Source organism: Vicugna pacos, chromosome 13 (genome assembly GCF_048564905.1).
Source record: "Vicugna pacos chromosome 13, VicPac4, whole genome shotgun sequence".
NCBI lineage: Eukaryota > Metazoa > Chordata > Mammalia > Artiodactyla > Camelidae > Vicugna > Vicugna pacos.
The window spans coordinates 23,768,526-23,792,566 of record NC_132999.1 but is presented as its reverse complement, the minus strand read 5'-3'; the positions used below and the strand labels follow the sequence as shown (position 1 = coordinate 23,792,566).

At 43.0% G+C, this 24,041-nt stretch overlaps 1 protein-coding gene across 8 annotated transcripts in view; it reads left to right on the top strand.

Annotated features, from left to right (window-relative positions):
* FGGY (FGGY carbohydrate kinase domain containing) overlaps positions 1-24,041 on the top strand; it is a 389,879-nt gene that overhangs the window by 167,942 nt on the left and 197,896 nt on the right. For all 8 annotated transcript variants that reach the window (XR_012079073.1, XR_012079071.1, XR_012079072.1 and 5 more), the window contains exon 7: positions 16,283-16,411. Coding sequence is in view for 5 of the 8 variants with exons in the window: in XM_072974343.1 (XP_072830444.1) it covers positions 16,283-16,411 (129 nt within the window). In the remaining 3 variants the exon portion in view is untranslated. The remainder of the gene's footprint in view (positions 1-16,282; positions 16,412-24,041) is intronic.

The following is a 24,041-nucleotide window of genomic DNA, read 5'->3' as shown; positions in this document are numbered from 1 at the left end:
GTTGTCTCCCTCACAGCAGGACACAAGGAAATGGGAAGGTTCACAGAAACCTCAGGGTCTCCCTCCTATGTGCTCAGCCCCTTCCGTTGGATGTGATACATAGGTGCTCTTTATATGGACTGTTTTCTTCATTGTTAATTAATGATTAATAAAAATAGTCCCCTACTGGGTACCAGACAGTATGCCAAACATTTTATATTATTATTTAATTTTCACAACCCTAAGTATGTGTCATTAGTTTTACAAATGAGAAGAAGGGGGCTGGAGAGTCACTTGCCCAAGGTCACTCAGCTGATCAGAAGAGAGACCATTATTTAAACTGAGGGTACAGTTGTAAAGTTCACACATCTAGTACCCGGTGTCATTGAATGCACTCATTGTAAACATTTATTTTCTGGGGATTCTGTGCTTATATCTGCTTATGCATCAAGCTCACCAGGGATCTTTTAAAAATAAGGCTTCCAGGAGGTGGAAGGTATAGCTCAGTTGATGAGAATGCTTGCTTAGCATGCACCAGGTTCTGGGTTCAAGCCCCAGTACCTCCATTTAAATAAATAAATAAACCTAATTACCCCCCCAAATAAATAAAACTAAGGATCCTAGGGCCCCACTTAATAACCATTGAACAGAAGTCAGATGAGGCCCAGGAATTGCTGTTTTTGAAAGCTTTCTCAGTGATAATTCAGTGGTTTTCATCAAAATCACTTGGAGGGCCATTGCTGGGCCCCACCCCCGAGTTCTGCTTCGGGAGGTCTAAAGTGGGGTCTGAGAATATGCATTTCTTTCAGGTTCCCAGGTGCTGTTCAGCTGCTGTTGGGGAAACCGCTTTGATCACACTGGTCTGATGCACTAGGTAAAACAGGAGGAAACAGATCAGAGTGATAGGAACAGGAGAGTTAGCATCTGGAAAGTAAATGCTAATGCTTTTTCCTCCCTTTCCCTCCCCCCTCCTCCCCTTTTCTTTTCCTCTCCCATCCCCTCTTCTTTTTTCTTTCAGCCCTTGAGGTTTTATTTGGTTCTGACCAAACATTTTAATTAAGGAGTAGGAAGGGAGAGATGTAGGATTTGGAGTCAGACAGCTGGTATCAATTCCCAGCTTCACCTCTCCTGAAGGTGCTGGATTTCAACGTTCTCAGCTGAAAAATTGAGATGCTAGTGGCTGCCTCCCAGCCATTTAATAAATGGAGTTTCAGTCTCCATCCCTTCCCTTTCCAACTTACCTCGAGGAAGAATTGTGAAAATACAGAGGCCTTATTTTTAGTCTTTAGTTCAGGAGGTGACTTGAGCTATGGAAGCAAGCTATAGTGTGAATTCATTCTGTAAATGATTTAGGCCTGATTTAGCTGGTTTCTCCTCTGACTCTTCTGCCTGCTCCTTCATGGCTCCCAAGAGGGTATGCGAGGTGGAAAAATGCTGGAATCCTGGAGCATCTGTTGCAGAGTCTGCTAGTTCATGGCGGGGTAGGGGGGCGGGCATTGGCACTGGAGAGAAAGCAATAACAAGCCTTCCCTTGGAGAGGCAGGTTAGATAGATGTTACTGAGCAGAACCTTCCTGAGGGAATTTGCAAGCACATTTGGAAGACTGGCATTTTCCCAGAAAGGAAGAGTAGAACTAGCAGCAACACCTGGGCGTTTCACTCATTGGCTGACAGAAAGGAAATGGGCTTTATAACCAGAGCAGCTAGATCCTAACTCCAATCCTGCTGTTTATTTGAAGTGGGACTCAGACACGTTACAAGTCCATCCTAAGTTTTGGTTTCTTTATCTACATTATGGGGTTGACCTCCCCTCCCTCACAGGCTAAGAAATTAGAGGTTAAATGAGATAAGAGTTATAAAGTTCACTGTACCATGCATCACAGCTGGTCCTTAAGTACAACATGGCCCCCTTCCCTTGTACCATTATTTTCTCCTATATGACTTCCTCTATATGGGGGAAAAAGAGGAAAATAAAATACTTATGGAAAATCGGTTAAGGGCCGTGCCATGTGCTAAGCCCTTGGAGATTCATTATCTCCATTTTTCACAATATTCCTTTTGTGTCCTATTCTTCCCAGCTTATGGAAGGAAGAAAGAGAACATTTAAACACATAACCCAAGTTCTTACAGTTGGTAAATGTTGGAGTGCATTTGGACCCAAGTGTGCCTGAAGTGAACACCTGGGCTCCTTCCACCCTATCTCACTGTCCACGCAAGGAGCCTGAAACAGCGTCCATCTATGGAAGCAGATTCAAGTGTTTCAGGTTTGATTTTTCTGGCTGGAGGAAAGTATTCATACTTTGACCTTGTTTTTCGAGTTCCTTGAGGATGTGAGCTACTGGCCTGGAGGATATTAGATACTATTTGTGGCTTCCACTGTTAAGTGAGGGATAACAAAGGTGCCATTCCTGAACTCCTCAAATAAGCCATTGTGCTTTGTGGGTGAAGATACATTCAAAGATGTTCTCAGCAATATTGTTTATAATAAGTATAGTTAGAAATGACAGTGTTGAATTTGACCTGAGCCCTGTGTGCCTGGAAAATAGTGAAGGTTTATAAATGTCCCCAAGCTTTATGTTCCAGGAAATATCCTACTGCAGAGAAGTGTCCTTCCCCATATGACTCAGAGAATACTCATGGATGTCCCCTTTGGCTACTTCTGACAGTACCAGATGCAGAACCTCCAGATTCCCATTCTTTGCCTTGTGAACAATTAGCTGAACTGCTTGTCCCCAGTGATCAATTGGAATAAAATGCATGTTAACCAAACTTTGTCCTTCCTCAGGCCCCTGAACTTTGGCCCACCCTCAGCCTGAACCAGCATACAGCCATCCTTAAGAGTCCTGTATTGGTCAGGGTTCTCCAGAGAAACAGATAGATGGATGGGTGTGTGTGTGTGTGTGTGTGTGTACATTATAATGAATTGGCTCATGCAATTGTAGAGACTGGTGAGTCACAAGATCTTCAGGGTGAGTTGGCAAAGTGGAGACTCAGGAGAGCTGATGGTGTAGTTCCAGCCTGAAGGCTGGCAGGCTTGAGACCCAGGAAGAGCTATTTCAGTTCAAGTCCAAAGGTAGGAAAAAAGCCCATGTACCCTTCAAATGCTGTCAAACAGGAAGGATTCTCCCTGACTAGGGGCTGGGGGCAGGTAGAGCAAGGTGTCAGCCTTTTTGTTCTATTCAAGCTTTCAACTGATTGGATAAGGCCCACCCACATTAGGGAGGGCAATCTGCTTTACCCAGTCTGTTGATTTAAATATTAATCTCATCCAAAAACACACTCACAGACACACCCAGAGTAATGTTTTATCAAACATCTGGGCAACCTGTGGCCCAGTCAGGGTGACATATAAAACTGTCTATCACAGTTACCTCTGCCAAAATAGACTGGCCTCAGAATAAAACATTCTCTTATCTACTGTCCAATCCCACCACTCTTTCATCCCATATTATGTTCTTTATGGCCTTTTTTATTCTATAAAAGAAGGACCCTTTGTATGTAACTCTTGATACACTTGAAAATCTTGTGGTTGCAACATTCTCCTTATTTCAATACTTCCCCCTCCCCTACTGCAAAAGCCCCTTCACCCCCTTACAATAATCCTTACTGAGTCTCTCCTTATTTAATCTAGATTTCTTTTCATTTTAACAGAAATTAAAAGTATCTGAGACTAAGGGATTGGTTAAACAATATACCACATCCACATTATGGACTATGTTACATTTTCAATAAGAATGTACTCATTGATGAATAAAGATGTTTATAACATACCACTGAGTTAATAAGGCGGACTATAAAATTGCATACTTGTAATATCCCTTTTACAGTAAATTAAATACATGGATATCTTAATATTTTAGAAGGGTATTCTCCATTAGTTTCTGTGGAAGGTATCTCTGGGAGAAGGAACATTAAGGGGAAGATTTTTTTTCCTCCTATCTTTCTGTTTTGTTTGAATTATCTGTAATGAAGTATTATCTTTGTAAACTAGAGAAAAACCACACTATACAATAGCTTTATGATCTTGATTTTTGTTTAAAAAGCAGTTAGATACTGGTTATACAAGCCAAGGCCTGGTGGACTGGCCTCATGGACAGCCCTCTCTGTGGATGTCCATCCTTGATCACTTTTCAGAGGCCATACAACCCCAAGAGTCTCTCCAAAAGGCGAGTCCTGCCCAGTGAAGGCTCCTGCTGGCTGAAGGCTCTGTTGGAGATCAGGGCTGGCCCCCTCTGCTCTCAGTGCTCCCTCTGGGAACTGTCCCTGTGGCCATTGTGACAGGATGAGATGGCTGGTGACACTTCTGGGCTTTGGGCCAGCCTTCCTTTTTCATTTTGCCCAAGGTCTGTTCAGTCTCCCAGATCCTGTGTCCAAAGAATGAGACTTTAACATGGAGAAATTAGATTTTGTTTTATTTACAAAGCTTGATGCTTCATCTTATCACTTGAACATTTTTCCTAAAATCTCCAGGAGCCTTCTCCCTCCCCCACATACACACTGGATGACCTAGATGGAGACTTAAAAGATGTTAAGTTAGAGCATCATTTTTGGAACCGTCTCCTACTACATTCCCATGGCAACATGGTTGAGGGCTTCAGGGATTTTATTCCAATATTTGGCTAAATGCCACACTGGCAAATTCCACTCCTCCCTGTGTGTCCTGCAGTGCCAGCATCCTTCTTCACTCAGAATGAGGTCATTATCTTTGTGGTTAAGTAGTGGACACTTTTACTCTTCAGCTTTCATACTATAGTACAGCCTAAGAGATTCGGTTTTACAGCTCCAAATGACCATCCTGCCCCTCTATAATGCCTCCATATTGGCAGTCTCTCACCACAGATTATGGGCTAAATTAGAACCTCTGTTCCTCAGGCCCCCAAATCTGGATATCTCTTAGGTATCAGGGCTAGGGCATCTGTCACTTTTGGGCATTTCCTTCTCTGCTTGACCCAGATCAGATATATCTACTACGGTTTTGTGAAAGATCCAGTTCAGGGGAGGGGGTAGTTCTGGTCCTTGGAAAAAAATTTAAAAACCATAGCCACATTCCATTTCTTCATATATTTGAGGTATTTCTGGAATTTGATGATAAAACAGTCTAATATCTTAGGATAAACAACAGCAAACTTAGTCCTTTGCGTTTATGCACAATATTCCTTTGTAGCCTGACTATTGAAACACAGCAGCTGTTAAACTGTAGGTAAGTTCTTCGTAGCAGCCTCTCCTTGCCCAGTTGAGTTCCCTACACATTACCCTCTCTTTCTTTGTATGTATATTTGTATGTCCATATCTTTGTATTTATTTCTGAAGGATCTCAAAACACAAAGACCCTGATCTTTTAATGTTGTCTCTGTATTATTGAGTTTTGCTGTTAAACCTTAATGAAGGGACACATTGTCATCTGCTTTCCATATTCTGTCTAGTAAATGGTTGGTTGTCAGGACAACGGCAGCATAGAAGGTGGAGGGTCATTGATAATCACATGAACTCTTTAAACAAATATGATGAGAACAAATTCCAGTGTGTGCTTGAAAGCTGTAGAAGATGAAGGGTTTCGGACAGATCCTTCCTTTTACAAAGTTGATACTCCCTTTAAAAATATGCTTCAGTTGGAGTTGCTCATACTTTGATTAAAAATCCTGAATCACGGCATTGCCCTTGTTGGACAGTCTCTTTGTCCTTCCAGCATATTAAGTGGAATTCAGATAGCACCCCATGCTGTGTACCTACTGGTGCTCTGACAGAGCCCCCAGGACAGTACTGTGGTTCTCTGTTGTGTCTCAGCAACAGACAGAATAAATGCCCAACATATATTGTAGAAATGAATGAATGATCTCAAGTCTTCACAGTGTCCATTATAGATGACTTTAATGATTTATATCTGCAAAGACTGAATTCAGAGACTTTTCAGTAACTTTTTCCAAGGCCCTGAAAAGTTTGAGGGTGGGGTTTTATATAGAATTAGAACCTAATTCATCCTGACTCTTAAGACCACACTATTCATTATAGCACACTGCCTCACTGTAGTAAGTAAGTAAATAAATAAATAAATAACATAAGGAGGAATCAACATTTAATAAGGCAGAACACTCCTGAGGTGAAGTTTATGCTTTTCAAAAGAAGAGTGGAAAACCTTTTTCAACGGTAAAATAGTTGGGGGAAAAATGAAGAAATGTGTAATTTAGTGTTCGTTAAGAAGATGCAAGTTAATTCTGCCCTCCAGGGGTGAATTTATGTCGAGCTGATTTGCACATGAAAGTACAAGATTGGCTTCATTTATAGGAAAGTAAGACATCTGGTTGGGAAGTGAAAATTTTGATCAATTACCTGAATCTTGTTTGGTCTACATGATAGAAAAGCCCCAGATGTCTTCAAATCACCAGATGTTTGGCATTGTATGATTAACACCGGACCCACCAACTGACTTTTTCATGCGAGAGCTTGCTGTTTGATTCTCTCATTGTTAGAAGGCTCTCATCATTTTGTAAACCAGCAGTTTGCAAACAGTAGTCCAGGCTAGACTAGAGAGTGACGCTGGCCCCTAATGAAGTGTTCACTGGTATGTGATAGGATGACAAAATAAAATCATAAAAGGAAATGTATTGAATTTAAGAAAATATCCTTTATTTTGAGATCATCTCCTTTTTGTTTTTTCCAAGATAAAACATTCTGTCAAATGATCCTGATTCAAGGATTCATTTTTAGTGAATCTAGGGGACTCAATAAAAAATTGAGATGCCTTTGTCAGTCCTCGGTTTTCTTTATGTGATTTTTATATTTCACTGGATTGTGAAAAGAGAAAACAGAACTGTAGAGACCACTGCTTTAAGCCTGGTAATATCTTAAGCACAATAACAGCTAAAATATTTTCATATATTTCCTGAATTTGCCTTCCCCAAGCAGTGGGGGACCTCTCCAGGGCAGAACTGTTCGCCTAGGTTTTAAAAGCATTGGTCATCTTAACAGTCAAGGGTTTTGCTGACAAAATCATAATTTTTCCTTTGGAAGCAAGCATTTGGTCCTTAAAATAACTCCAAAGAGAATACCTTCAGCACTTTTAAAACATTTTACTCTGGAGACATGCCATGGAGTCATGACCACGGGGAGACACTTTTTGTGCTGGAAAACTGAATTCCATCACTGTGAATATTTTAATAGCTTTCACAGTTTCTGCCATTTGCTCTCATAACCCCAGAAGCATATATCTTCATGTGCCCCAACATCAGGGATCTCTTCTCAAGCTTTAGAAACTCAGCCGGAATGAACTGAGTAACCCCTGCATGCCAGGCGGTATCCCACAGACCAGCAGAACGGAGTCATAATAACCGCGATATCTCACCTTTATCAAGCCTTTGCCATTTGGCAGATAGCATCCTAAAGTGCTTTATATGTATCATCTCGCTTGATTCTCACAATGGCTTTGGGAGAAAAATAGCATTATTATAGCTTTTTTAAAGGTGATGAGACTGCAGCAGGGAAGTTGAATCACTTGTCTAGGTCACAAGCCCTGTGATTGGTAAAGCCAGGATCCTTAACCAAGCCTGCCCACCTCTCCTAAACTGAACTCCTGGGTGATCTGCTAACCCCCTTGCCTCCGATGAATACATCTTCCAAAAGAGCTCTGCCCTCAAGATGGTTGGAATCTAAAATAGAAGAAAAAGGCACAGGGGAAAAAGCCATTTTGTAGAACAGAATGATGTAATTCCAAGAAACATGCTGTGGGATTGTAGAGGAAAGAGTGATTAATTATGATCTACCCAGGAAAGGCTCTTTGGAGGTGGCCTTAGGCTAGGTGAGGACAAAATAGGGCATCTGCAATTATCTAGAGAACTGGGTCACTGTGGGTGTCAAAGTGGATGATTTCAAGCTAAAAAGACTGCAGTTTATGCTCTGAATAGTTCAGAATTGGCTGTCTACACCGCTGGAATCCACTGGATTCTTGCCAACTCCCCTGTTCTCCCTGTGACTTAGACCTTGACTTAGGTGTGCTTCCTGCTCCAGTTGGGGGAAGGGGCCGGATGGGACTGTCACAACAGGGAGTTTGGAGGAAGGCCGTCCTGGGGTTCAATCCAGATTCCACGACCACAGCTGAGTGATCCCAGGGAACCCAGCTCCCTCCCTGGGTTCAGTTTTCTCTACTACAGAAGGAATACACCAAAGTTGATGGTCTCTAAGGGCCATTGGAAGTCCAGAGTCTCTGTTTTTGGAACCTGCCTCGGAGGGGAAAGGAAAGAGCTAGATGATTCAACAGGCTCGGATTTCACATTCCTGGACATGACCCACCATGGGAACCTCTTGTAAATGAAGCTGCCTTCCTTTTATATTCATGACAGTCTACACATTTGAGATCCATCTCCCTGGCTCCAGTATCTACCTCCCCTAATCGATACAGTGTAGTAGGAAGATCTCAGACTTTGGAATCTGAGAATCCTGGATTGAAACCCCAACCATGCCTCTCATCAGATAGGTGACTTTGAACAAATTAAGTCTCCTTTGGGTTATTTTTATTTCTACAGCTGTAACATGTTGATTCTAATACTAGCCTCATAGGTTCATTGCTAGCATTGAAGTGGATAGCAACTGAAAAATGCCAGGAACAAGACTGAGAGTATGTAGGTTTTGATAAATAGGCACTATTGCTATGATAATATTTATCTTCCTAAAATACAAATTGTGTATGCCACTTCTTGGCTCACTGACCTACAGTAGTTACCAGTTGCTTGTTAGAACAAGTCCATACCTCTTGGGCTAGTGTCCATCCTACCTTCCTCAGACTCACTTAACTGTAAGACCTGGGGCTTTTCACATACAAGTTGACCACCATCCACTTCTTGAATCAGGCTTGACCAGGCAAGGAAAATTTGAGAGCCTCTGTTTTACTGAGGATGATATCCACAATGTCTTGCCACCATGGCGTCACTGTACCTAGTGAGAGACTAGGGCCTGCTGGTCAGCCACTTTTTAAACATATGCATAAGTCTTAGTACATTACACTGTGCCTGAATTAGAGAGATGAGAGTGTATTACTGGTGGGATTATTTTAGGAAACGTATTCCTTGTCTCCGTAGTATTCGAGAGTTAAACTTGAATCCAGTCTCTGCTCTTTACCCTCCCAGCTGCTGATATTCAGCATTGTGTGTGTGTGTGTGTGTGTGTGTGTGTGTGTGTGTGTGTGTGTGTGTGTGTGTGATCTATCTGTCTGTGATTGACTTGTATTTTATGATCTTTTCTTTCTAAAAGAAATCTATAAATTTAGTTGAATGAACATTACTGAGAACTTATGTTCTAGACACTGCTGGGTGCCAGAGAGGAGGGGAAATGAATGCAGAGATAAAATCGTCTTTGAGCTAGTCTTTGTCTATCAGGAGAGAGGGAAAGAGATAGATACAGGGGAAAAAAAAAACAAAACTTAGCCCAAGGGTCATTCAAAATTTGATTTAAAATATATGGTGTGTTTATTGATTAAATACCTATACTATAGGTCAGAATACAAGGCCAGGGATATAGAAACATATAAAATATAGCCCAAATCACAGGAAAGCTTACAAGATTATAATAGTTACAAGATATAATTCAGAAATATTGGTCAGGAATAGCGTCTACTGAAAGTAAGCCCTATGAAGGCATAGACCCTTATCTGTCTTATTCCTTAATGCATTTTCAGCATTATAACAGTGCCTGGCACCTAGCAGGTGCTCAGTAAACGTTTCTTTCATGAATAATGAATGATGAGGATATCATCACAAAATTATTTAATCAATCATTTAAAACAGAATTTAATTCCTAATTAAACAAGATGATTTTTAGGAAGAAAATGACAGGAAGTGAACAACTTAATTCATCAGAAGATATCTTTCAGCAGGTGGCAGAACATGTCAGGGTTAAGTTTTTCATTACCTTCTCTGACTGACTGAATGAATAGTTCTGGGCATGAGTAACTTCCATTCAGGTGCAGGAATTTCTGGAATGTTTTTCAATCAGTCTTGTATCAGTTTTTGGTTCCAGGTCTAGACAACTCCCTGAGCCAACCTGCCCAGGTGACCTGAGATCTCAGCAGAGGAAGTTCCACTGCTAGGTGTGGGTCAAGCCCCTCCTGCTATCAGTTCTTTGAAAAATAAGTATCTATATCCAGTCTACTGTCAGCTGTAAGCACACAATCGTGGTATGTTTTGTTGGGCAGGGTTCGTGGTTCACATCACTTTGGAGCTCTACCAGGATCTGACCAGGTCTTAACAATCTTGGAAACTGCCCTAGCACCTAGCACGCCTGTGTGAAACAACAAACTCACATTCTTTTGCAATAACTCCAGCCAATTGTTTGAGAGTTGCACATTGTTGTTTTTGTTCCCCCACCTCTAAACCAGATTGAAAGTGGTTTCAGTCTGAAAGGACTCAGGGACCCACTCTGCAGGCAAGGCAGGATGTCACTTAGCACTGTCCCTGCCAATCCGGTTGGCTTGTTGACCTTGGCAAAAATGACCGGGGACGGGGGTCCAGTGCCAAGCACGGAGGAACCAGGGTCGCATACCACCCACGCCCAGACCTCTCTGACATTTCCATGGGCTTTGAGCCAGCTCTGCCCCTGGGTTTCATCTCATGTTTGCAGGAATACAAAGGAACACTGAACCTTCCAGTTAATACAACACCCCGCCCCCACCTCCCCCTTCCTGGAGAGGATAACAGTTCTGTTGACCATTATAATGCATTTTCTGTCTCCCAGCAATCCACACAGTCATTAATTTCTGCTGCTGACGTCAGGAAAGAGGATTATGTGTATGTCTGAAACTGTTCCCAAAGTGCTCATTAGTCATAGATAATTGAAAAACTGGTAGGGGAAGATTTGGTGTAATAGTAGCCCCTGCCTCTGAAGAAAGGCTGCAACTACCAGTTAATTGTAGGCCCCCACTTGTGACCCTCACAACAGCTCTGCCCCTCAGAGTGGGAATCAGTGGACAGGAGCCTAAGAGCCCTCCAAGCCATGGCTTTTTTACACCCCGAGGTGAGGGTGTGTTTACAGGAACAGAAGCCAACCAGATCAAGAAAGTAAGTGAACCTGCCTTCAGGCTGAGGAGCAGGGTTTGGAAAAGGTATGCAGTATTCTCCTTAATTTAATTTTGCTTTTATTTTAACTTAACTAGTTCGTTTGGATCACAAAAGAAATACAAGGCCAGGGTACAGAAGAAACACAAATGTCAGAAAAGAGTACCATGCCCAGGGTCCCAGTCCCCACTCTAACAACATTCTGCATGTTTTTTTAGGACTTTTTTCTGGAAGTGTATGTGCTTACATTTCTGTGTCCTTTAACAAAATTCACAGATGGGGTCATGCTCTGAATACTAGTCTGCATCTTGCCATTTTCACTTAATTTATCTTGGACTCCCTTCTAAATCCATACCTTAATTCTTCCTCATTCGTTTTAATGGCTATAAAAGATTCTGCTGAATACATGTGCCCTAATTTATTCACCCTGCACAGATTTAAAGGGGGAAACACCTTAAAAAATATTACACAAGAAACATATGTTTAAGGTAGAATAATTAGAAGATACAGGTTAGTAAAAAGAAAAAAAGATCATAATTTCTCTATCCAGAGAAAAACCTGTTCTCTATATTATTTCCCCTAGGAATCTATTTTACAAATACGTCTATCTCCATCTTTGTTGTTGTTCTTAAAAAGAAGTCATCTCCCAATAAGGTTTTGCAGCCTGCATTTTTCAGTTGGCCTGATTGTTTAAAAGATAAAAATGATTTCTCGTCATAGCCTTTCTCTATACTGCAGGTTTATCTCCTTAAATAATAAATCAAAGAGCTCAGAGCTGTGGGTCCTCAGGGCCACATTGCCTTGGGAGGCCCTGCTGCCTCCCTTGTCCAAGGGGCCACAGGTCTCCCCTCCTCCCTGGGGCCGTTTTTGTCAACATACTGAGCACCTCAAACACTCTGTGCCCTTTGGAGCTCCCTACAGTGAACCTACTTTTCTCTCTAATGGCATCCATTTCCCTAAGCACTTTTGGTACTGAAACCAGCAACGGGCCGCCTATCTTTCCAGACCTGTCTTTCCAGACTTAAATGTCACCTTCATCTTGATTTCCTGCATTCCCTCTGGCCACCCAACCCTTGCTGTCCAGGATTACCAGGCACATTCCACCTGTTTTTGTTTGTTTATTTGTTCGGAGGTACTGGGGATCGAACCCAGGACCTTATGCGTGCTAAGCATGTGCTCTATCACTGAGTTATATCCTCCCCCCTACTTCACCTTTAGAGCGTTTTATCCACTATCCTGAGAGCCTTGGTGTGCACCGACCGCTGTGTGAGCCTTCTGGGGTCAGAGTCTTCTCTTTCACTTATTCCCCAGGGCCTAGATCTTGGCACAGGGTACTGAAAATTATATGGGACCATCATCATTACCATTGTTATCGAAATATTTGCTAAAATGCGCAAATCAATGGTTAAATGAAGAAGGGAAGAGACCACAAATGCCCAGACTGTGAAGTTCTGATTAGGTCTGGGAAAACTGCCGCTGTGATTAATTTAATTTTATGGTGAAAGAAGAGCAAAAGGAGGATTATTTCTGGAAAAGTTGTCAAGACACACTAACCACCTGCTCGTGACAGCTCCTCTGGTCCCCTCAGTGAGCCTCTGGCTGATAAAGTGTGATCTCCTGGGATGATTTCTCAGAGCTTCCCACCTATTTCTGTCATCCTGTCTTATGCCAAACTGTTTCCTTTTGGGCTCTAGCTAAACAAAGCTTCTTCCCACTTGGGGTCCAGGTAGACTATTCCTGAAGATGGTTCCTGTTCACAAGAGCGTGTTAATCTTTGTGCATATTTATTTTCATTCCTAGACCACAGGATTGAGGAGAAAGCCTGGCTCACTGCCCTAGGTTGGGTTCTTTGGAAGTAGATGCTGAGACAGATTTGGGGGTATAAGATGGTTATTATGTGTTGTCATCTGTGAACGGAAGGGGGAGGGAACAGGACTGGACAGAGGGAGAAGTCAAACGTGATGCAGTCCCACAACACCTTGTCTGACCCAGCAGGGTGTTCTGGAATGAGTGGTGCCCATCAGCCCTCTGCTCCCGCTCTGTTGAGTCTCCCTGTTGTGGCCACCCTGGGAAAAGCATCACCTCGTCAAGGCGGCTGGAAGGAGCTGGCAGCTGGAGGCTGTCTGCTGACTGCCTCCCCCTGCCCTGCCCTGCCCCCGACCCTGCACTGGGAAGCAAGTTCATCCTTAATGGGGATCCTGGTGGTGATGTCTCCCTGTCTACCACACTCCCCGTATCCAAGCAACCACCATGACCTGCCATTTCTTGCGCCACAAAATCTCTCATATCTGCCTCTGTTTCTGTATCTCACCTGCCAATAACCTTAATGAAGGCCCTCCTCTTTTCTCGTTGGTTACTGAGATAGCTTCGCCACTGTTTTCCCTGACCAGATTCTGTCATCTGCTACAATGCTGCAGGAGAGATCTTTAAAAAGATGCAAATCCAGTCACCTCATTCCCTGGCTTAACGCTCTTTCAGAAGCTTATATTGGACTTCATGATAAATTTAAACACCTTGGTCTGGGTTTCCATACTTCCCTCTTCAACCTTATCTACCTTTTCTACCCTCTGCTGGGCCCCACCCCAGCTTATGTGCCAGTTTCACTCAGCCCTGTTGGCGGTTTCCCTTCTTTCCTGGCTTTTGCTCAAGGCTCTTCCTCTGCTGGGAAATCCACCTGTGTTCCTCCAGCATGTAATTTGAACCCAGATCTTCTGGCTGAAAACCCAGAGCTCTCTCTGCACCTCACCAGCCAAGGATTACTGTCCAGAAGACTTGAAAGAGTACCCTACCCTTTTTTTCTTCCAAACCATTTTTGTTTGTTTGTTTTGTAATAAAAATTATAGCCTTTCTGTTTGTGAAGATTAGGGATGAAGGTGGAACAGGAGTTCCCCTTTTGACCTTCCTATGAAAATTAACCCCTTTTAAAAAAAACTGAATGTAGTGGGCATGATTTCTATATGGTGCCAGTTTTTACATATACATAGTGTTTGTTCTAAATATACTTTTCTGGATATCTTCATCACTTCAAAGCTGCACCAAAATGTAAAGAGTAAGAACGTCTGTTTGGTATTCAGCAGCATGGAGTCCATGGCCTGTGTTCCAATATGTATGCTCTGTGACTGTGGGGAATTTATTTTCTCAGTATGAACCTGACTTTCCTCATCCATCTGTGCAATGGGGACAGTAATGGTACCCACATAGGGAAAGTTCCCATAGGGTTATTGTGACAAGGAAGTGAGAAAATGCCTATGTCCTTAGCGTGGCCCACGGCACAGAAGTGCTCAGTGAAAGGGAATGCTACCTGTTACGTGCTAGATACTAGACAAAGTGACGTGATTAAGATGCTGTCCAGAGCCAGACCATCCACAGCTAAGGGCACTGCTCCCCTGCAGGTTTCTGCTGGCTGGGCATTCAAAGCAGACTAGAGGTTCTCTGTGCTCTCTACCCCATATTTGAGCATCTTGCCTTTATCCTCCCAATCAGTGCTGTCCAATAGAAATGTAATATGAGCCACATACGTAATTTAAAATTTTCCAGTAGCCACATGAACGTAAAAAGACAAGTGAAATTAATTTTTAATATATCTGATTTTAACCAAATATATCCAAAATATTGTTTCAATATATAATTGATCTAAAATTATTAGTAAGATATTTTACATTCACTTTTCTATATGAAATCTTTGACATCTGGTATGTATTTTCCATTTAGTACGTCTCCATTCAGACTCTAAATTTTCACTGTGAATACTTGATTTGAATTTCTTAAATTAACATTGAAAAAGTAGATTTGCGCACCCAAGTTGTTCCAAACATAAGTAAAAGTTTTTCAGTAACTGAATTGAGTATCAGTTTTTAAACTGAAATGGAAATGAGTGAAAATGAGGTTAAGTGGAAAGTCTAGCACCTTGGTTACTCCAGCCACAGTTCACATGTTCCGTCTACATGTGCCTAGTGGCTACCATGTTGAACAAGGAAGCTCTAGAAGCCATGGAGTGGCTTCAGTCTTACTCTGCTTCCTCTTTTTAGCTAAACTTTTTCAAATTGGATAACATTTGATAAATGGGTAAAAATGGTGTTGTGGAGGTACTCTGTTTTCAGTTAGAGGAGATCAGTGAGCCATTCACCCTCTGCCTCCCTCTAATCCTCACCCTCTCTTCCACCCACTGAAGTCCTGAAGCACCTCTGCCCATCCCTGGAACTGCATGCAACAATTAACAAGTGGTCGGAATTTTAGCAACGAACAAATGGCACGCTTTCAGGATCTGAGTCTCTTGGAGCTCAGGGCGATCTTAGCGTATACATGGGTCCACCCCCACCCCCTCCTTGCAGTGCAGAAATACTTATTCTAAATTCCTTGGTGAGGGGGAGGGGCAGTCAGGTTCTGCTAAACACCTAGGAGCAGATGGATCACTTCATTCTCTTCGGACTTATATGGTTCTCTGTGTCTTGATCTCATCTCCCTAACTAGGCTGGGGGCAAGGACTGCCTTTTACAGAGCCACAGTGCCCACACAAAGCAAGGCAATCAATAAATTCTTAACTGAAGGCCCGACTGACTGCAGGAATTCAAGGTCATTGGAAATATCAGGGTCGCTGCATTGCACAACTCCAAAGAGCATCATTCAAATTGTATTCTGTGGTTGAACAAGTAGCTGGCTTGTCAAGTTTGCGAAGTTTAGACTGGGCTGTCTTTTACAACTGACAAACACTTTTAAAAAATTCTTTATTGGAACAAAATAATTCCCTCCCTTATCTTCTGACAGAAATCAAGTACATAAGTACATTTTCTCAACTTCCTTGTGAATATATGTTAATCAGGGAGCGTGTATGGATGTGTGTGTGTGTGTGTGTGTGCGTGTGTGTGTGTGCGTGTGTGTGTGTGATGTGTAAGGTATGCTGATAAAGCTTCTGTGTTAGGAAGCTCATTTGGTACAGTTTGACCCTTTTAACCTAGTCTTCAAGAGGCCACTGTGTTTATATCTGTTGGAATTTCCCATAAATGGAATCTGTCTCTGATTTGAAAGGTGCCTTAGTGCTCTTGGCTTTGTAAAGCACCCCAGAGCATGACCTATAGGAACCAAGGACATACACCCAAGTCACCGTGAGCACAGGGACTCTCTGTGGCTGCATGGTTTCTATCTTCATGAAGTTGAGAAAAGGCAGAGGCGAGGGGAGAGGGCAGAGAGGTTCTCTTAAGAAAACCTTCTGTGTGCTTTTGTGTTTTTCAAACTGACAGGTATTTATTTTTTCTCATGTCTACCCAGGAAACCAAGTGCTGCCTCCTGGAGCTTCTCTTGGAAATGGGCTCACCCCAGAGGCAGCAAAGGACCTTGGCCTTCCTGCCGGAATTGCAGTAGCAGCTTCACTCATTGATGCCCACGCAGGAGGACTAGGTAATCTCTGACTCCATGTCACCAGCAACATTGTGTTCAAACCAATACTCCCCAGAACCAAAGACACTCCCATTTCTGTTTTTAAAGCAAAGAGGGAGAGCTGGTGATTCGAAATACAGTAAAGAAAAGCCTTTTTACGGTAAAGCATTTGGTTAGCATTATAACTTTTCATCAACTATAGAATTCACTTATAATTTTATTGATTTCTCTATGTGAAATAATAGGAAAAAAAGACCTGAATAAATAACTGGATGGTTCTTTAGGTTACTGAAAATTTAAGAAAAGTACGTTAACTTTCAGCTATCACATAAGTGATGGTATCTTTACTTGTATTGTTTTTTCTGCAGATACTCCAAAACCCTTCCAGGTCTGATTTTTATTTTCATGATCTATTTGGTTTATACCCTATGCCCAGTTACTTGAGTGCGTTCTTGATTTCATCTTCTAAGTAACTCTCCAACCTGGCATTCCTGTATGCATTTATTCATTCATCAAAGACCCACTGAATGCTTAGTATGTCCCAGGCATGGTACTAGGGGAGAGCGAATTTAATTTAAAAAAAAACAAACAAAAAAAGCCCAAGGTTTCTTTCCCAAATGGAAGTCAGACAATGAGACAAGGTTTACAGTAAAATGTGATGACTCTATCCTCTTCTTCATCCTTTTTGCAGTGTATTTTTTGGTGGAGGGAGTGCATTGTGCAGATTCTCAGGATTTCTCACTTCAACAACAGCTGTATCTTTTCCTAGTCTTTCTTTCTAACAGCTTTTCTTCTAAAATTATGGTTCATACTTCATGAGATCAATTTATTAGATGATGACCATTGGATTTTCAGAATAGAATGGGCTGACCAGAGTAGAAAATATCAGAGTATGTCTCATATAGTAAGGGTAAGAACTTTTTGGGGAACTTATGTTTTTATAGCCTTTGTATGTGTCTGTGCGTATACTGGGCCATGATAAAAGTGAATTTCTTACCATGGGTTGTAGTCAAAAAAGCTTTGAAAGATTTTTTAGTCCATACCTCATTTATAGCCTAGAGTTATCTACCAAATGCTTACAAGGAGCTGTACTTCCGGAACTCTGTCTGGGCATTGTCACCGCCGGGTCTTTGCACATGTGTTGCCCACTAGCTAACTTCTACTCTATCTTGAAGACCTGTCTTCGATGCTTTCTCCTCCATGTAGACTTCCATGGAATACTTAGATTTCTTTCAAATTCTCTGAGCTATACTTCTTTCAGAACTTTTACCTATCCCTATGGAAGAGGTGGTTGTATTATCATTGCTGTTCTATCTGCTTATCTTTTCCACTAGACTGACTGTAAGCTCCTTGAAGGCAGGGGCATTATATTATTCATCTTGTATAAACTGTGTTGAGCCCTGTGTTTGGTTCTTGTAGTTGCTTGATACATTGATTAAATGAATAAAGTCACAATAAGCTAAGAATAAGGTGAAATAGCCCTAATCTGTAGAGTGAAAGTTAATCCATTTCCTTATGTAGAAGATTATTAAGCTGTATCTAGTTCTTCTGTGTGGTGTCTGGACTTTCAGAGCAGAATAGCTCTTATCCATCTATGGACATGTCTGTCTTATTCATCTTTATGTGTTCAGGATCTAACACTATGCCTGAGAAATAGTAAGCAACCAATAATTTCAGATGGGTTGTTGAATGGTAAAAAATATTGATTATAGGCAAGGGCATTTCTGTCCTTTTTCTACGTGGGTCATATGTGCTTTTGATTGGAATGTCATGATTTTAATTTTTAGGAGCAGGCACAAAGAGAACTTGGGGTCAAGATAGACATGGAGTGTCTTGTCTCCTAGTAATCCTGACATCCCATATCATGTTGGAAGTCAGGGAAGCTTCCCCCATCATGCTTTTCCAGTTATCCCTAAGTCAGCAGTGACAGTCATCCATCCCCACCCAGGTGACAAACACTTGGCTTGGACTACCACGTGCTGAAAGAAAGAGGACAGCACCTTGGGAACTTTGAGGACTCTGGTTCCTTGGTCAGCTTCCCAGACCTCCCTTGGAAACAAGCCAGACCCGCCTTCTTACTTTTGCCCAGGACCCACTATGCCCTCTGGGAGGAGAGGCTGTGGTGCCTGGTCCTTGTAGACACTCAGAGAGTGTAGGCTGAATTGCACTGAGAGGAATCCAGGCCATTAAATGACCCCCCTCTTTTCCTAAATCAGAGATGTTCAGGGACAGAAATCTTACCTTTAGAAGCTTTGAGATTTTTTTTGTTCCCTTTAAAAAAAATATAAGTGCACTTACGTGAGTGAGTTTCCTGTGTGTTTTCCAAATTAAGTTCTTTAAGCGGAAAGAGAGACTAGGACCTTGGATTCTTAACAGGTTGAACCTCGAGTCCAGCAGTGTCCGAGGAGGCACGAGGGGGAGGGGGTGATTCTCAGCAACTGTGGGTCAGTAAAGACCTACTTAATGGTTTTGACCAAGTTGCATCCTTCTTAGACCTCCACCTCTCCCTTCACCTCACCGCCAGTTTAGGGCTAGGATGTCTGGGAAACAGAGGAGGCCTGGGAGCACATATTCCCTCGTTTCCTACCCTGCCTATGCTTTTTTCAGGATGTAGAAGAAAAGAGGTCTGGATGTCTTGAAAAGGCCATCCACCCATCCAACCATGTAGTCACTAAAGATAGGTATTTTGAATGCTTACATATATGGCAGTTACTGGTCTAGGCACTGGTGATTACAGCAGTGAACAGAGTGTCCAAAGCCCCACATCTTTTGGAGAGAACATTCTGATTGTTCTCTCCTGGCCTGCATGTTTATAACTTCATAATATGGGTTTGAGACAGCCAGCCCCTGAGGCATATCATAATGCTGCAGCAAGGTCTGTGAACTTGGAGTCTGAAGATCTGGGTTTAAATTCTTATTCTTTCTACCTGTGTACGTTGGACCAAATATCCTACCTCTTCACACTTACAAGTTTTCTCAATACAACACAGCAGTGCCCTTCTCACAGAGGTGTTCTGAGAACTAAAGATGTGAATAGGTAAAGCCACTGGCGTAGCGTCTGGTACACGGTAGGCACACAACAATGAGGTATCTTTCTTGGATTTTCTCACTCTAGAATCACGGTGCCTGACACAAAGCAGGAGCTTTGTAAATGGAAGTTCTCTGAGTGACTTTTCAGGAGAACTGTCCTCTCTTTGCATCAGCAGTTGGGGAAGAATCCCAGGCTTCTGGACTTTACCTGCCTTCCTTGAATCTGCCCTAGATTTCTTTGACTAGTACTCTTTGTACAGAATGCAGGATTCACTATTTTAAGATTCTGTAAAGGTTGAGGTCATGAACAACCTCACAATATGGTTAGATAAACTCTCTGCTAAGAGATCTCCAAGTGTTAGATTCAGAGTCTGTCTTTGGAACTGGGTGCCATCCAGGCCTCACACAAACCAACCGTGATGTTCATGGTCCCTACAAGTGCTGACCTGGCCTTACCTGCCATGGCCCCCACATTCAGGCGGGTAGGAGGGGTCAGCGTTCTGCTCCTGAGAAAGACTCCTGAACTCTCTGGGGAAGCCTGGGACCGGAGGATAAAGATCAAAGAAGCAAGTGTAACTCAACTCATGCTTTTTCCAGTTCTGAAAGAAAGAAGAGGAAGGACTTTGAGGGAATAATAGAAAAATCACAGATAAAAGAACATTTTGTACCTAAGGTGCTGGTTAGTAAGTTCTCCAGTAGACAGCCAGGAGATAGGAGGAGCTTTGTTTGCTCTTTGTGGGGGTGGTTCTGGCCAGGGCTCCTGCTGCTGATATTTTTCTAGCTTATAAAAATAGGATTAACTTTGTTCCAGGTCTGTTCTTGGCTCTGGCAGCCCAGCTGTCCTGAAAGGCAATAACAGCCTGATTTCTGTCTCAGGCCCTCCCTCCCCTCTCCCTGGCCAGTGTTCTTCTCTATCAGACCAACTCCTGATTCTCCACCACATCTGGAATCCCGGGCCATCTCGTCTGGCTGCCTTCCCTAGCCCCCCAGCTGACCTAAGCACTCCTTCCTCTCCCTCCCAGGATGTCTGGGACTTGCCTCTATTACTATACACTTCACCCAGGTTTGAGTGTGCAACTTTGCCTCATTTGCTAGTTTGTACACTCTTAGAGAGTAAGCCCCCTGCCATTTCATTCTTACATCCCAGCAACCAGCACTGTGCTTTACATGTGGAGGACTATTAACATGAGCATAGTTAGTGAATGAGTGAATGACTGAATGAATGGCATCCCCTTCATGAGAGATGGACATTCAACTGAGAAACGTAGTCACCTCTCACGACAGAGGCAACTGTCCCCATACCTGAAACAGTTCTCCACTTCCTAGGAGTAGGTGCACCTGATTCAATTCTCCATGAAGCAAAAGAGCTGTTTTGAGCACTCCCCGATCCAGGGCTGCACGCCTGGAAACTGGTGTCCTGTGCGATTCCGTCACATTGGCAAGTGTTGGTCAGGAGCAAACGTCGTTCTGAGGTTTAGCATCACTCTCAGATTCCAGATACTGGGTTCTTCGCCAGATTTTGATTTGGCTTAAATTGCTCCTCTGGGCCAGATGTTGAATTGGCTTAAATTGTTCATCCGAGATGCAGAAGCAAAATGAGGATTTGGAATTTCTCCCTTCCTTCTTTTCTCACTTCCTCCCTCTCTCCCTCTTTCCTTCTTTCCTTCCTTCCTTCCTTCTTTCTTTCCATTTATCAAGTGAAACAGCAAGGCTCACTAAGATTACCTAACTCACCCAAAGTCACACAGTTAGTAAGTGGTAAATGCATGACTTAAACCCACACTTTCTGATTCCAGAGCTCACACTTCTATTCACTGTGCTATGTGAAATGGCATATCTGTTAAAATGTGATCAAGCCTACCCTTGAATTTGACCCTTAAAATATCATTTGGACATGTAACAAGTATTAAAAAAATACATATTTAAAAATAAGTCTTTCAATAAATAAATATTTATTTGTGATGACCCACTTTATGGGTTGATGGGGATATAAGGTAACTATGAGAGAGAACTGGGCTTCTGGGAATTTGTAGTCTAGTAAAAAGAATAAACATTAAATAAACAATGTTGTTATATGTTACAAGCATGTAAGGCTTTGGAAAAATATAGAATGGGCACAAAATTGAGCTTGAAGAATTATAAAAAGATTTCTAGAGAAAGTGATGTCTGTCATGTCATTGCAACGTTTTTTGCTCTATTATTGCTTCTTGGTAAAATGGAATTTATTTATTCATTGTAACTTTTAAGCTTCAGTTAGGCTTTATTCCTAATAATAATAACAGCAACATTCTTGATAAAACAGCTGCAAGACCCTCTATACTTACAGGTACCACTACTGTTATGACCATTTCTTACTTGCCTTCCATGTGCCGTGTACTCTGCCCAATAATTCACATACTTTATCTGTTGCTTCTCACAGAGAAGCAGAGGTTATTTCCAATTCTGTATGTGAGGAAATTGAAGGCAGAAAGAGTAACATTTCCACCATCACATAGCTAGTGTCATGGCAAGATCTGAACTTGATTGTGACTCCAAAGCTCATGTTCTTATTTTTTATGCCAGTGGTTCTCAACCAGGGGTGATTTCACCTCCCCACTCCCACCCCAGGGGACACCTGGCAAGGTCTGGAGACATGTTGACTATCATTGGGAAAAGGGGAACTGGTGTGGTATGTGGTGGGCAGAGGCCAGGGACGCCGCTGAGTGTCCTGCAAGGCTCAGGACTACCCACAACAGAGAATTACCTAGCCTCAAGCGTCAGTAGTGCTGGGGCGGGGAAGTCCTGCTCGGTGCTGAAAGCCTTCCAATGATACCATGTCCTGTCACCAATTCAGTTCATTTCTGTAGAAACCAAAAAACAGTCCCCAGATAAGGGTCTTACTAATGTATTAGTACTTTTGTCAAGATATATTTTGTGAAATTAACACCTCAGTGAACCTAGCTGCGGGATAAGAAAATAAAGTGGAGGCTGTGGAGCAGGGAGTACGAGATGGCTCCCCCGCTTCTGTCTCACCGCAAGTCTCACACTAGACGCTTGGCCTCTTTCAACACATCGTGCATCTCACCTCCTTGCATTTGCTCGTGCTGTTCGCTTTGTTTGGGGCACCCTCCCCTCCATGTCCCACCCCACCTGGACAGTTCTACTCACACGTCAGCAGTCAGGTCCAATGTCCTCCCACCATGGAGGCATACCCAAACTTAACCCTGCTCTTAGGGAAAATGAATCACCCCCTGCTGTGTTTCTGCCACACCTTCACCTATTTCATTTCCCCCCCAAATCATGTTCACTATGCCCATCATTCAGCAGAGAACCACCGAGCCAGTCCTCTGTGAATCTGTGAGTTAAGGTAATAAAAGTGAGAGGATTTTGAAAGCTGCGAAACAAAGATTGCTAAATCCAGGTAGGGGAGCCTTTTAAAAATATAGATTCCTACACCTACCCTCCAGGGATCCTGAGCCTGAATGTCTGGGGTGGGGCTGGGAAGCCGGTTATAGGGTGGGAGTTGTCACGTGGTGCCCAGAAGGGACCACCTGCGGGACAGGTCGGCACTGGGCACACACAGGTCAGAAGCAGAAGTGATGGACAACTCTCAAGTAGGCAAATCAGACAAACCAGAAGTGTGCTGAGAAGGAGCCAGGCCCGGACTCCAGCCAGAGGCTAGGGGCAGGAGGGAGCTTATCCAACAAGAAAGAGAAGGTGGAGCCAAAGAGGCAGACGGTCTGCAAGGAATGGAGGGAGCTTAGAAGAGCAGATAAAGTCTTGTCCCGGAATCTGGAAGGAGAAAAGCGGTGTCAGTGCCTAAGCAGATAGAGCAGGGATGACTCTGGGAGTGCCTAGCTGTGAATCAGGCGAGGAGGAGTTTGTTAGTGTGATTTTAAGGTTATAGTTTTAGGTTGCGGTTTGGTTTCATGAGAACCACTGCTACCTAAGACCAGAGCAGCTGCGTGAGCCGTGCTGAAGGGCAGATGGGATGGAGGGAAGGACGGCTTTGGGTTTCCTGTCCCCAGGCCCCAAGGCTTTCCTGGAACACTGTGTTTCTTTGCACTGTGATGGGAGTCGGGGTGGGGCGGGGGAGGGCTTAGCTGGGAGGCCAGTCTTTTACCCTGTGGTCAGAAAGCGGGGAGGAGTGTGGGCCCTTGGAACTACAGCCAGCCCCTCCTGTCCTACCTGTCTAAATCTGTGCCCCACAACTCAGGATATACAGCCATGTACCTACCCTGAAATGGTAACTTGTTTAGTCTGATATACACGCTCCAGTTTGGATAATGAGTAATCATAGGCTTTGGAACTAAGAAGTTGCTCAGAGACTTTCTATATCAAATTCTCCAGTTTGCAGATGAGAAAACTGAGGCCCAGAAAAACAGTCATCCAAGGGACCCCAGCAAATTACCGTCTGAATTGAACTTAGAAACTGAGCCTCCTAATTTGTTGGTCAGGGCCATGCCCCCATTATGCTATACCATCTCCAAATTAGGACAAGGGGATGCTTGGGGAATCTGGGACTCTATCTACGGTGGAAAATAAGAACAAGGCAAGAAGTGGGTGTGTTCACACACGTGCTTATGTGTGTAAATGTGTAGACAACTGTATATGCATTGCACGTGTATACATGTGCACATCC